The sequence below is a fragment of the Talpa europaea genome, assembly GCF_964194135.1.
Source record: "Talpa europaea genome assembly, chromosome: 1".
Classification (NCBI taxonomy): domain Eukaryota; kingdom Metazoa; phylum Chordata; class Mammalia; order Eulipotyphla; family Talpidae; genus Talpa; species Talpa europaea.
The window spans coordinates 44960254-44973986 of NC_140073.1; the positions used below are offsets into that span (position 1 = coordinate 44960254).

Consider the following 13733-nt stretch of genomic DNA (forward strand, 5'->3'; position numbering starts at 1 on the left):
GGCAAGAAGACAAGAAAGAGTGGGTGATGCATTAGAGGTCAGTATGGGAACAGGGGAAGAGGCAAGTCTGGGGCTGGTATTAAGGATCAGTCCAGTCGTAAAGAAAACAAGTGGGATATTACTGACCTAACAGAGCTAACTGTCCTAAAGAGTACAGTGCCAAGCCCTAGATGGTAAACGGCTTGACAACAGGAACTGTTTCACTGCTGTCAGGCACATACTGTAATAGAAAAAGCCAGCCAGTGCTGGACTGGGCCTCCCCAGGATACAGCTGAGGAAACTGATGCTTGAAAAAGTGAACTAGCCTGAGCTATACAACTGCTAAATGGCCGACCTGTTATTTGAGTCCATGTTGGTTCAATTCTTTCCATCTCCATGACTTCTTCTTCATCCCACTCCTCCCAACCTTCTACTTTTGGAAGCTTCACAACCCAGGGCCCTGAGAAGATGGGGAGAAATAGTTGAAAGAGAAGCAGGCAGCTGCTGGGAAAGGGCTGTGTAAAAAGTGGAGGGAAAATTACACTGGCAGCTGCAGTTCTGGCCATGCGGACATGAGGCTCCAGCCAGAGATACTTTCTTAGATGTCTGCTCAGGTAATGTATCTCCCATAGACTGCTTCTTTCTTCAACTACTGAAGGCTCCCATTCTCTCCTCCCTCCACAAATAAGGTGAGGGGCCTGCTGCCAAGGTGGTGGCAGAGGGTGGATGTCTGCATCCAGACCCCAAGCAGCATCCTGGTAGGTTGGGCCTGAGTAGGGGGGTCTTGCACATTCAGAGAAAGTTGTCCCTGGCTCCTGTGTGTGCCTGCAGGCAGCCTCTGACCTCTAGCTATTGAAGCAGCACTGGTCTATGGCTCCTTTATCTGTTGATGGGGTCAGGCTCCTGATGAGGGGCTCACAACTGCCATGTGAGTCCCAATGGTGTGTGAGGATGATGGAGATCAGGCTGGGCCCAGTGCGTCACAGGAGCAGCTGCCTTCTATTTTCAATTACTCTTCTAATTGGTATCTAACAGCAGACAGTGCTACCCCAAAATGTTCCAAAGGGGCATCACAGCTTCAGTCTGATGCCTCCTTTTATCAGGGAACAGAACCTGGTGATGCCTTGGCAGTCACTGACTGAATTTGGAGGAGCTAGATGCTTGAAGAGGTAAGTAACCTGTGAGCAGACACACTGCAGGACAGAGGGTTTTAAAGTTGAGCTGAATGGAGACTACACCTGAGGGGAGAAATCAAATACTGCACAAAAATTTAACAATATAAGAAAATAAAAAAGTCACACAAAAACAAAACTTGAGCTGAGCATCAGAATGGCCTTCAGGGCCTGTGAAAACAGATTGCAGGGCCCCGAGTTACTGATTCCATAGCTCTGGGCTGGGGCCAGGTGCATCTAAAAGTTTCTGGAGGCGCAAGGGGTTAAGCACAGCACTGTGAAGCTCTCCACAGCCTCTGCAGCACGAGTTCAATCCCCGGCTGGCCAGGGAGCAACCCACACGGCGCAGTAGACCTCTCCTGACTCACCCGCTGCTCCCCTCAGCAGTGTATTTCAGTCAGTCTGCCTGTTCTGTTCCTCACTCTGTCTCTGGTGAATCCTCTCACTCCCTGCATCTCTGGCCTGTACCCCAGTTCTTATATGCATAAATAAATAAATCTTTAAAAATAAATAAAAGTTTCTGGAGCACAGAGATGTTGCTGGTCCTGAAACCATGCTTTGAGAACCACTGCCTTGGGGAAACCCCTTATCTAAGCTGGGCCTAAGGTTCCTCTGCCTTGACTCATCTGTTAGAGATCCTTTTCAGAGTCATATACCTGAGTCAGAATAAAGATGAGGCCACTGTCTTGAGCAGAACCCCAGTTTTATCTCTTTCTAGTGGGGTGTGCATGGGCAGTAGGTCAGGGCTGAGGAGGAAGTATGGCTCTCAGGGGTCAAAAGCAGTGTTTTGCACCTGGGATTACATCAAACTGAAAAGCTCCTGCACAGCAAAAGAGACATTAACCAAAACAGAGAGACACCCCACTGATTGGGAAAAAAATCTTTGCACTCCAGTCAACTGATAAGGGACTGATCACAAAGATATACAAATAACTCACAGGACTCAACAAAAACAAAATAATCAATCCAGTCAAGAAATGGGCAGAAGAACTTAAAAGACATTTCTCCAAAGAGGAAATGCAAATGGCCAACAGGAATATGAAAAAATGTTCAATATCCGTGATAATCAGGGAAATGCAAATTAAAACCACATTAAGATACCACCTTACACCAGTAAGAATGGCACATATCAAAAAAAACAAGCAACAACAAATGTTGGTGAGGATGTGGTGAAAAAGGAACTCTCCTGCATTGCTGGTGGGAGTGCAAACTGGCCCATCCACTATGGAAAGCTGTGTGGAGGTTCCTCAGTCTACTAAAAATGGAGCTACCATACGACCCGGCAATTCCACTCCTATGGATCTACCCAAAGGACACAGAAACATTGATTCAAAAGAACACCTGTACCCCTATGTTTATTGTAGCACTATTTACAATAGGCAAAACCTGGAAACAATCCAAATGCCCAAAAATAGATGAATGGATCAAGAAGATGTGGTATATATACACAATGGAATATTATTCAGCAATCAAAAAAGATAAATTCATATCATTCACAGCAACGTGGATGGAACTAGAAGGAATTATGCTCAGTGAAATAAGCCAGAAGGAAAAAGAAAAATATCGGATGGTTTCACTTATAGCAGGAATATAGGGGAACCAAATAAGACATCTGTGTAAAAAAACAACAGCACAAAACACAACAAAGCAAAAACAGACAGTTATAAATCAGACATCCTGCAGGGGAGGAGGAGGGAGAGGGATCAGAGGGAGGGAGGGAGGAGCACAGGGGACTGCGGTGATGGTGTACAGGTGCACTGGTGAAGGAAACTCTATGGGGACTACACCTGAGGGGGTGGGGGGAAGCAAATATTGTTTAAAAATGAACAATGATGTAAAAAATAAAAAAAAATTAATATAAAAAAAAAAAAAAGCACGGTGTTTTGCAGGCATTCCTGACAGGGGCCAGCAGGGGACTGGGAACCTCCCAGCCCCCAGCCAATCTCTGGGATTTTTCCCTGGGCGCGCTCTGGTATTCTCATGGTTGTCTTGGGTTGTCCCGTGGCCATGCCTCTAAGTGGTCCTCCTTGGCATGCTGCCACCACTGCCTTTATCCCTCGCCTCCAGGCACAAGTGTGAGCATCTACACATGCATACTCCCCATGCCTCGGCCCAGGTGTCCACAATTAAAGGCAAGCGTGCCCTGCGCTCATGTCTCTTGGCCCTGAGCACCCACACTAGTGGCAGGAGGGCAGAAAAAAGCCTGAGTTAACTTCATTTACCCTACACACAGACATAGAGCTTTAGGGGGACGAAGCTCTCATTCCGGATGAGAAAACTGACCCAGGTGCTGGCAAACTGGACTGAAGCGTGGTAGTGACCCAGGCTGAGATTCAAGACAGAAGTTCAAGTTCTTGCTCAGCTGCTCCCCTCTTGGGTCTCAGTTTTCCACCTGGAAAGTGGGGTTGGGGGTGCGGACCACAGGAAGGTCAGAGTTAAATTCTAGGCTAGGGAAGCAGCCTTGAGCAAATGAGTGAAGTGCTCTGTCTCACTGGTAAATCGGGGGCTTTAATGGTACCAACCTCATGGGGTGCTGTAGGGATTAAATGACATGGCATGTGCAGAGAACCTGTTAACAGTGTCTGGCATGAAAGTACTCAATAAAGGTTACGTTGTAATATTATCAGCTACCTTTGCACAGAAGGGTAGAAGCAGGATGCACACCTCACTAGAGCAGACCAGGGCACCGGCTGGCTGGCGGCTCTCATACTCACCCGCACCCACCGTGGCGATGGCGTTCTCCTGCCCAATGATGTGCTCCCTCAGCCGCTGCTCCAGGGGAAAGCGGCGCCGCTCCTCAGCCTCTCGTTTCCGTTGCTTCTCCTGGTACTGTGGGGGGAGAGGGAAGGTGGTTTAGGAGCACTGGCCAGGTAGGATCCTAGTTTCATTTTATCCCCAATCCAGGGGAAAAACACAGGTCTGGGTCTCTGGGGGTCCTGATACACAGCACTGGCTCATAATCACTAGAGATAGCCCACACTTCCCTCTGCTCCCTCATCCTGACCCTCACCCCATCTCCTTACATCAAGTGGCCACTGTTCAGGGGTCTGGCTCACTCTACTAGTAAAACAAATACTGCCAGTAGATTAACTCTTGTCTCTGGAGTGTGACAGAAGACCTGGGTTGGAATCCCAGCTTTATCACTTACACCAATATGCTTATCTCCTGGAATAAGTGCCTGTGTCTCAGTTTTCTCAGCTGTAAATTGGGGATTCAGTATGATCCTGAGTGGCATATGATGAGTACTTAAGAAATATAGGTTCCTTTTCCTTTCCTCTTAGCCTCTTGGAAACCGTTTTGGTTTTGAAACCAGTTATGAATACCCTCTGCCTCAACAGCACAGCATTTCAGTTAGCTACATTTATCCAGCAACGGCTCTGTGCTGGGCCCTGTGCAGGCCAGGATGAAAAGGAGGGGTGGACTAGGAGGACATTATCCTGCCCCTGGGAGGTTCCAGCAGATGCTGAGAGCCTGGTGTGAGCCTGGCTCTGCGACTGGTCCACTTCAGAAAAGATGAGAGGAGGAGACCTGAACCGGGTCATGCTGGGAGGGGAAAGAGGAGAGCCAGGCCTTGCCCCTAGGGAGATCGGTTTGGCAGAGAAAGTGAGGCAGGGCCTGTCCACAAATACTTTTCAGGAACAACTGAACTTTTCTTCATGGTTTTGAAGCACACAGGCCTATTTCCAGTACTGTACCTATTGCTAAAAAAAGCCTACCTGAAAACAGGTTTGTTGCCTGTTATGATTCTGTCGTCAAAGTCATTTCTGAGTTCCCTGAGTGCTGGTATTGTCTTTTACTCATGGCTATCCCCAGCACAGTGGAGACATCTGAATGTTTGCAAAAATAAATTTGATGACAGACAGGAAGAGGAGAGAATGAGCAGACTGGGCGCAGGGAAGGGACATAAAGCATGGTGCTTTTTTTTTTTTTTTGGTGGTGGGGGCTTTCTGAGAGACAGGGGGCTTGAAGAAGCTAGAGTATCAGGCTGGGTGGTGGCTGTGGGACTATGCGGAGACCAGACAGGCAGGGAGGGTGTGCAGGTCTGATGAGGAGGCATTTCTGGAGGCTGGGGATGGAGAGAAGAAAGCAGGTCTTGGATTGGGATGGAAAGAACTGACTGTTCAGAAGCCTCTTCCCCTAAGACCCTGATAACACTGACAGCTTTCTAGATAGAGAGTTGCCAAGCTAAGGCCTTGTCACAAAAGTTGTGGCTGCAGATTGCTCTTGTGGGCAGAGTGGATGAAAAATACCTGCTGCTTGGGCAGTGTTTTCCTGTTACGGTAGTGACCTTGACAGAAGTTAAAAAAAATAAATAGCAAACAATCCAATTTTGGCTGTTGCTATCAGTCTGTAACTGAAAGCTCCCATCAGTCCTGGGGTTTCATATGGAGCAATAATTCGGTGCCGATCCCAGTGGAGCGACACTTGCCGGTTGGAATCCAGAGTGTCACTGTGCAGCTCCCTCAGGCGCCACATACATCACCTAGCACTGACGACTCCTGCCATATATCTGCTTCCTCCTCCTCTTCCCTGCCTACCCAGCCCATCAGCACTCGGGGTCCATGGGCTGGAAGGCTCTGATGGTGATTTGCACACGCGCCGGCTGGCACAGCACCAGCTTGTGTGAAGGCAGGCTACAGAGGTTTGAAGTGATGAGACTGGCCATCAAGGATTTGCTGGGTCTGGCTCCTCCCTCCTCCTCAGTGATGGGTCCGAGTATCTTGCCTCTGGGCCTTTGCTTACATTGTTCCCTCAAGTCTTCTCTATTCCTGCCTGTTTCTGAGTGGCCTGTTGATCCCAGCTTCAATAGCATGTGTCCAGGGAGACTGCTGTAAGACTTGGTGCCTGCCCCTGGGAACTCCAGGGCACTTGTTTAACTGCCTGCTTGTCTCTCTATGCTCAACCATGAGGTCCTCAGAGGTAAACATCATGTTTTATTTATCTTTTTAGCTGCAGCCCTCACACAGAGAGTCAGTACATGCTGACAACTGAATGAGGTGATTACCATTTGAGGACTAGCTGCTACCTGCCAGGCACTGTACTCAGCACTTAGTATGTAGTGTCTCCTTTAATTGCTACATTATTTGGAGCAATAATTTGGTGCTGATCCCAGTGGAGGACAGTTGCTGGCTCAAATCCTGAGTGTCAGTCACTGTGCAGCTCCCTCGGGCGCCACATAAATCACCCAGCTCTGATGACTCCCGCCATATATCTGCTTCCTCTTCCTCCTCCCTGCCCACCTAGCCCCTTGGCTCATAGTAGGACAGGCTCTGTGTGGCAGAGTGAATGAGCTTCACTCCAGACGGATCTGAATTCCAACCTCACCTCATCTACTTAGTAGTTAGCTGACCTTGGGGAAGTCAAATTCACCTCCCTGAATTTTAGTTTCGCCATCTCTAATATGGGCTAGTTCTCATACCTACCTTGCAGGATCCCTGTGGGGTATGGGGGACAATTACGTGAAATAATGCAAGCATTTTGGGGTCTCTGGCACACAGTGGACAGCACAGTAGCTGGCCTTCTGGAGGCCTTTGGTAAACGTTAACCTCCCTTCTTCTTTGCTGTATCTTGAGAACTGATGGTTTATTTCTGGCGCAGGAACCTTTAGCTAATTCAATCTACACGGCACTCCAAAGGTAAAGGGAAGAGTTGCTGTGGCTCAAGAGGAAGCCAGGTGCCAAGACTAGTGGGGTGCCCCTCTGCTCTTGAGGTTCCTTTCTCTAGGAGCCCTAGTTGGGAAGGCACCATCTCAACATCAGTTTTGGGGAAGCCTCAGCTGCCTGGTGCTCATCTTGGCCCACTGATTTTGCTGTCGCGGTAGAGAATTCTGCCTTTAGGTACTTTCCAGCCACAGAACATAGCCTTCTTCTTTGCCACAGGCAAATCTAATATGAATTTTCTCACCACTTTGTTGGTTTGAGTATGACCATCATGGTTTCCCTAAGTCTTCTCCAGGCAAACATTTCTGTACCTCTTCTTTTTTTTTTTTTAAAGGATTTATTTATTTATTTATTTATACAAGCACTGGGTACAGTCAGAAGCGCGGGAGGGTGAGAGAATTCACCAGAGCCAGAGTGGGGAGCAGAGCAGGCAGAAGGACCGAAGTACACAGTTAAGGGGAGCAGCGGGCGGCAGGAGAGGTCTGCGCGCCATGTGGGACCCTCCTCCGGTGGCTGGGGAGCAGCCGGGGATAGAACTGGCGCTGCAGAGGCTGCGGGCAGCTTCGCAACCCAGTGCTCAACCGCTGCGCCACTGGGGAGGCCCCCTGTACCTCTTTTTCCGTGGCATGATTTTAGTTTGTCCTAGTATTCCTCATATTTTCTTGGACAAGGGGGAAGGGTCTTTGACCTTTCCATATGAGTGAGCGCCCAGCACATTACACCATGATCTGCTGGGTCTCAAGCTTTCTAGTTGGTACTGGGAAAAATTCCCACTATGGCCTAAGTCTGAGCACAGCCTAGAGTCCTAACTACCTGTTCATAAATACACTGAAAACTTCTTGATAAAAATGTATAGGGCATTGGGATTTAATTAGGTACAAAGTTACAGCCTCATATTCCTTTCCCAATGCTTAGAATACAGTTGGTATTTAAAAAATGTGCTGAATGAATGAATGAACGATATTTAACTGTATGAAATAGGATCCCAGGCTTAAGCAAAGCCATCTAGGAAAGGTCTGTATATGTATTTTATTTGAGGGCAAAGAGGAGGCATTTGGAAGGGGTTGGCCTTTGAGGAGAAGGGGGTTAAGGCTACAGGGACTGAGATCAAGGCACTGCTCTGACTGGGTTCCACTAGAGAAGAGAGAGCAGGTAACACGGCCTACAATAGCAGAGGGCACTGGGCTGACAGGAAGTAGGAAGAAGCCACCCAGGAGAGCAGGAGTGGGGGAGAGATCATCTTCCTAATAAAAGCCATGTGCAATTAGCTTTAGAAGTCCTCACCTGGAGCCGGCAGCAACCAGCTCCCCATGCTGCATCTCAGTTGGATAATCGCGGCCACTGGCTTCCATCATTCTTGATTTAATATGGCACCCCTCCTGGCTGTGAGTGCATTTACAGGAAAGGGCGGGGAGGCCAAGGCGAAGCCTAGCTGGGCTTTCTCAGAGGTGGGTGGCTGGGCAGAGTAGCTCTGAGTGGGAGGGTTACAAGGAGAAGGGTTTTGCAGGTACCCCTAGTGTTGGGCATTCCCGGGGAACAGGTCTGACAATGAACATGGCAGTGTGCTTGATGAGAGGGCAGCAGGAGTGGGGGCGGGAGGGAGAAAGGGACCCCAGGCAAGAATGAGATAGGTCTGGAGGAGGAAAGAGAAGAGGCCAAGCTGTAGCTTCTCTCTATTGGGAGGTAACAGACAGACTCAGCTACGGCCCATCCTCCTGACTCCCTGACCCTACCTTCACCTCATAGTCAGGGGTGCTACCGTGCCATGAAAGCTGGGGTAACAGGACTGGCTGGGGAGATCAACAAAGGGAACTGGGGAGCAACCAGTGAGACTGGGGGAGAAGAGGATCTTGGGAAGAACCCAGAGTGAGGAGCAGGGAAAGGAAATGATGACCAGGGGAGCCTGGGGGTTGAGAGGGGCATCTAAAGGACTTGAAAGTCTCTTGAACTAGCTCACAAATTACACATCTCTACAGAGGAAGGCTGGACACAGAGCAGGGGTTAGTCCCAGCAGCCTGGGGGGTCATCTGGGTCAGCATCCCAGATTTCACTCTTGTCCAGGCCATTCTCCTATTATGCCAGAGTGACATTTTAACTTGTAAGTCAGATCACATCACTCCTCTACAGAAAACTGGGTTGATCCAGAGATAAGACTGCCAACAAAAGGTTAAGGGGTAAGGACTGGCTAAAGTGAAAAAATGAGTTTCTGTTCTCAGTGGATGGTAGGAGGAGGCAGGAGATGCTAATGCAGCCTTTAACGGGTGATGTTAATTTTGATCACTTAGTTAAGGTGGTGTCTGTCAGGTTTTCCACCGTCATTCCGCCTTTTGTAATTGTAAGTATCTTGTGGGGGTGAGACTCTGAGACTAGGTAAATATGCTGTTACTCCTCAAATTTCTACTCATTAGTTTTTGCAACCACTGATGAGTCTCGCCTGACTTGGGACTAGCTGTACTAAGCCTCTCAACCCTCAGAAATTCACAGGGTCTCCTCCCCCACTGTGCAGACATGAAGTAAAGCAAGGCTCCACTGGCAGCAAGTAAAAGACCCAACACGGACCCCGAGCTTGTACTTTCCACCTTGGAGGTAAGAAAAGACCTGTTCCTGGCCTTTAGGGAGCTGAGAGTCTATTTAGGGAGATGAGACCTAAAATGCTGCTATCATATCCTTACTTTTAACTGGGGGCTACATAATGAATTTATTGAAAACAAACACCAGAGGGTGTTCTTGCCAGCAATGCATAACCTGAGCTGAACAGTAAGGAAACATTTGACAATTCCAAACTGAGGGACTTCCTACAAAAAACCAACTTGTATTGCTAAAATGTCAAGGTCATGAAAGACAAGGAAAAGCCGAGGAACCATTCCAGGTAGACGTAGGGTAAAGGTGTTAAAAATCAGGCTATTTTCTGCCTTTCTGTCATTATCCCCTATGACAGGCACCTGTAATCTTACATGTGCACCTGAAATTATGGGCCAGAGAGCACGGGGCATGAGCATATGTAAACAGGGACACCTGTGCCAAGGGGTGAGGGGCTAAAAGGGTTGTGTCACTCTGAGACAGCAAGAGAGGAGACCAAGAAATGCTGAGAGAGAAAGCTGGTCTGTCCCCTGATTCAGCATTAGAGGCCTGTTGAAATCTACTGAAAACTCCAAAATTCTCCTTTGTCTGAGAGAACTGACAAAGAACCTCTCTAGCCTGGGATGGTTGCAAAACACATGACAACCAACTTCAGCTTAAATCCAGAATTTTTGTTCTTGTAGAGAGAATTATTGGAACAACTAGCAAAGTCTGAATAGTATCTGTAGGTTAATTAATATTAATGGCTAATTTTGAGGACTGTACGGTTACATAAGAAAATGTCCTTGTTCTTTTAGGAAATACATAGAAGTATTTAGGGGTAAAGGAGAGGAGCAGCATGTATATAACTTACTCTCAAATTATTCAGAAAAAAAATACGTATATATAGGTAATAAAGCAAATATGATAAAATGTTAATGAGTAATCTGAGTGAAGGGGTTATAAAAATTCATTGCACTAATTCTGAAATTATGTAAAAATAAAAATAAAAAAATCAGGATAATGCTTAGTCTTGGGGGTGGGTAGTGACTGAAGACATGAGTACTTGTAATAATTTCTTTCTTGATCAGCTGTGTTTAGTTGAGAATCAGTGAGCTATATACTTAGGGTATGTGCCCCTGACACAAGGAAATTTCAACCAAAAGTTTTTATAAAGTTAAAAACAAAGAAAAGAGAAAGCTGAAGTGTGCCCCGTGAAAGCACGCTGCAGGGACGTCAGTTATGACGTCCCCACAGAGTCAGCACAGCACCAGGCCCATGGAGTGCGATGCAGCAGGAATAGGCTGGGCCAGGTGGGGTGATGGGACACTCTTCACCCTAAGCCAGGAGGGACAGAACCCTCTAACCCTCCTGTGCACCTCACCCCTCTCTCCTGGTGGGCTTCCCTCAGCCTGATGGGAGCACCCAGGCCCGCAGCTCAGAATGTGGACCCAGGGGAGAACTGCATCCCCAGCTACCCCTGAAGCAAATGAAAAAATATAGACGAAAAATGTGCTTGTGGTTCTGTCACTGGGATATGCAAATAAAATATATATGATAGGCCTATCTGCCTAATATTCCTGCCAATTCATTCTCTGGGTGTGATTAAAATGAGCAATAAATTCCTGGTGAGTCTCGGTGGAGTGAAGATCCGGGAGTGGAGATGCGGGCTGGCACCAGCACGTCCCCCTCAGCTGAATATTCATCATGGACTAGCTCCCCATATTTTTGTTTTATCTGCCATCATGTGTACAGAGATATATTTCTACCTCTCCTTCGTCTCTTAGTTAAGACATGAAAATGGTCTAAGCTTTAAGTAGTAAATTCTCCATCTAGTGAAATCCTTCAAAGTGAGATCACAGGCTACCTCCTTTACAAAGCCTGCCTGCTCACTCTGCCTGGAGATGAGCTATGCCTTCCCGAAGCCCCCCAAACTCTGTGTGGACCTTTTTGAAGGCACAAATCAGTGTGAGCTAAGAGAACCTGCCTCTTGCTACCCCTTCCCAGATGGCTGGCTCAGTGGACAGAGGCTGGGCCTCATCCATTGCTGGATCTTCTCGGGGGGGCCCAAGGAAGCTTCCACACAAAGAGAATGCTGAAAGAACTGAGCTTTAATCACAACCATCAGTGAGGAGAAAATCATTTAGACCATATAAGGGGTCAGAGATTCTTAGATTAGGAATACATTTGAAAAGGCAGAATGAAATAAAAAATGAGGGTTATGGATAATATTAAAAAGGGAAAATCACCAATAAATAGTATGAAGTGAAGAAAAGGAGATTCCAGTATGGAACTAGGATCACGAACACCTTCAGGGTAAAGTAGGAAATATAAATGACTAAGAAGTCAAGAACGTAATACAGTAAGTAATGGGGTCGGGAAAGTTTATGTTCCAAACCCTAAGGCTTTTTGACATTTTTAAAAAAACTCTGGGTTGGCAAAATAAAATTGACTGCCAGTTTGAGACTCCTGATATATACAATAGGTTATAAAAAGGCCATCATAAAGGCCATATCAACATAAATATATTGATATGCTCCAGAAAAGGCAAATATAGTATCACAAGAGGAGATGGACAATTCTTATCCCAAAGTTACTTTTTTTTTTTCAAAGATTTATTTATTTATGCATACAAGAACTGGGGCACAGGCCAGAGATGCGGGGGATGAGAGGATTCACTAGAGACAGAATGGGGAACAGAACAGGCAGACTGACTGAAATACACTGCTGAGGGGAGCAGCGGGCGAGTCAGGAGAGGTCTGTCTCTCCATGTGGGTTGCTCCCTGGCGGGCCGGGGACCGAACTCTTGCTGCAGACGCTTTGGATTGCTTCATAGCGTGGTGCTTAACTCACTGCACCACCAGGGAGGCCCCCAATAGTTACTTATAACAGCTCAATTTTCTTTTTTTTTTTTTTTTAAATAGAGGCATGTTTTTTTTTTAATTAATTAATTTGTTTGTTTGTTTATACATGCACTGGGTACCGTCAGAAGCGCGGGAGGGTGAGAGAATTCACCAGAGCCAGAGCAGGGAGCAGAGCAGGCAGAAGGACCGAAGCACACAGTTAAGGGGAGCAGCGGGCGGCAGGAGAGGTCTGCGCGCCATGCGGGACCCTCCTCCGGTGGCCGGGGAGCAGCCGGGGATCGAACCGGCGCGGCAGAGGCCGCGGGCAGCTTCGCAACCCAGCACTCAACCGCTACGCCACCAGGGAAGCCCAGCTCAATTTTCTTTTAAGTTACCTGCTTGCTTGCTTTTTTTTTTTTCAATTTCCCCATATGTAAACTGCTGTTAATAAGAGCTACTTGGTAGATTTGTCAGGGTTAGGAAAAATATACAGTAGAGCACCTGATGCATTCAAGAAGTGGTACCTACTATTATTATAAATGATTAAAAGTATTAATAGCAGTTACATACGAGATTTAACTGAGATTCAGTCCAGACGACATCTCTTCCAGGAAGGCTGCCTTGATCTCCGAGGCAGGATTAAAAGCCTCCTCTGGCTTTCCACAGACCCTGGACGTCCCTGGGACTGATGAGACAGTGATGTCATGGTTCATCTGCCTGTGTCCTCATCAGACCTGAGCTGCTTGAGTTTCATCCACCCATCTTCTTCCCATCTATCCCAAAGCCTGGCACACTGATGTCATTCATAAATGTGTATTGAATTACTTAATTCTCTTCATTTTACTTTTATCCCCAATTTTTTATGAGACATATAACTTTTATAATCACAGATTTTCTATACTGAGCACATACATGACTGCAGAATGGTAGATGAAGACAGAGAAGGCTGAATTTGGTGGGAGGGGGATGCTGGACAGATAGAGGGAGCAAAAGATAAGATCAGGATGGTGGTGACCCATGGCTAGACGAGGTCTCAGGCTTGAGCCCCCGCATCCTCTAGGCCTAAGTGATTGTTATAGATGTAGGGCCTGAACTCAGAGAGGAGCAACTGCTGCTTAAGTACTAGTAGAGGGAGACAGAAACCATGCCTAAAGCAGTGTTCTCCCATGAAATTCTGCCTCATAATTTTGAGGAGAGAGGTTTTTGCAGGAAAAAAAAGCAGAGCAGGAAGAATGGGTGACCAAGTAGATGCTGAGCAACTGAGAAAAAGACAACGCTGCTGACATAGGGAGAGCTGAGGGATGGCTCCCATGGGTAGAATCTGGAGGGACAGCAGAGCAATCAGGCAGAGATGCTCACTGGCCAGCTGGGACATTCCAGGTGGAGGAAGTCTTAGAACACATGAGGGGAATCAACAGCAGAAAGGTGACATCAGAGAAAGGTGACATCCCCCAGCTGAGAGGCTACAGAAGTCCTGGGCTGGCTCTAAGTGGTCTTCCAGCCTGTAAAGGTGACCCTTT

The 13733-nt window shown here is 47.3% G+C and overlaps 1 protein-coding gene across 3 annotated transcripts in view; it reads right to left on the reverse strand.

The window, feature by feature from the left end:
- Window positions 1-13733, reverse strand: part of CLPB (ClpB family mitochondrial disaggregase) — a gene marked incomplete at both ends in the record, with an annotated part of 136833 nt that overhangs the window by 22714 nt on the left and 100386 nt on the right. For all 3 annotated transcript variants that reach the window (XM_084245138.1, XM_084245139.1, XM_084245137.1), the window contains one exon: window positions 3866-3980. In XM_084245138.1, the coding sequence (XP_084101264.1) occupies window positions 3866-3980 (115 nt within the window). The remainder of the gene's footprint in view (window positions 1-3865; window positions 3981-13733) is intronic.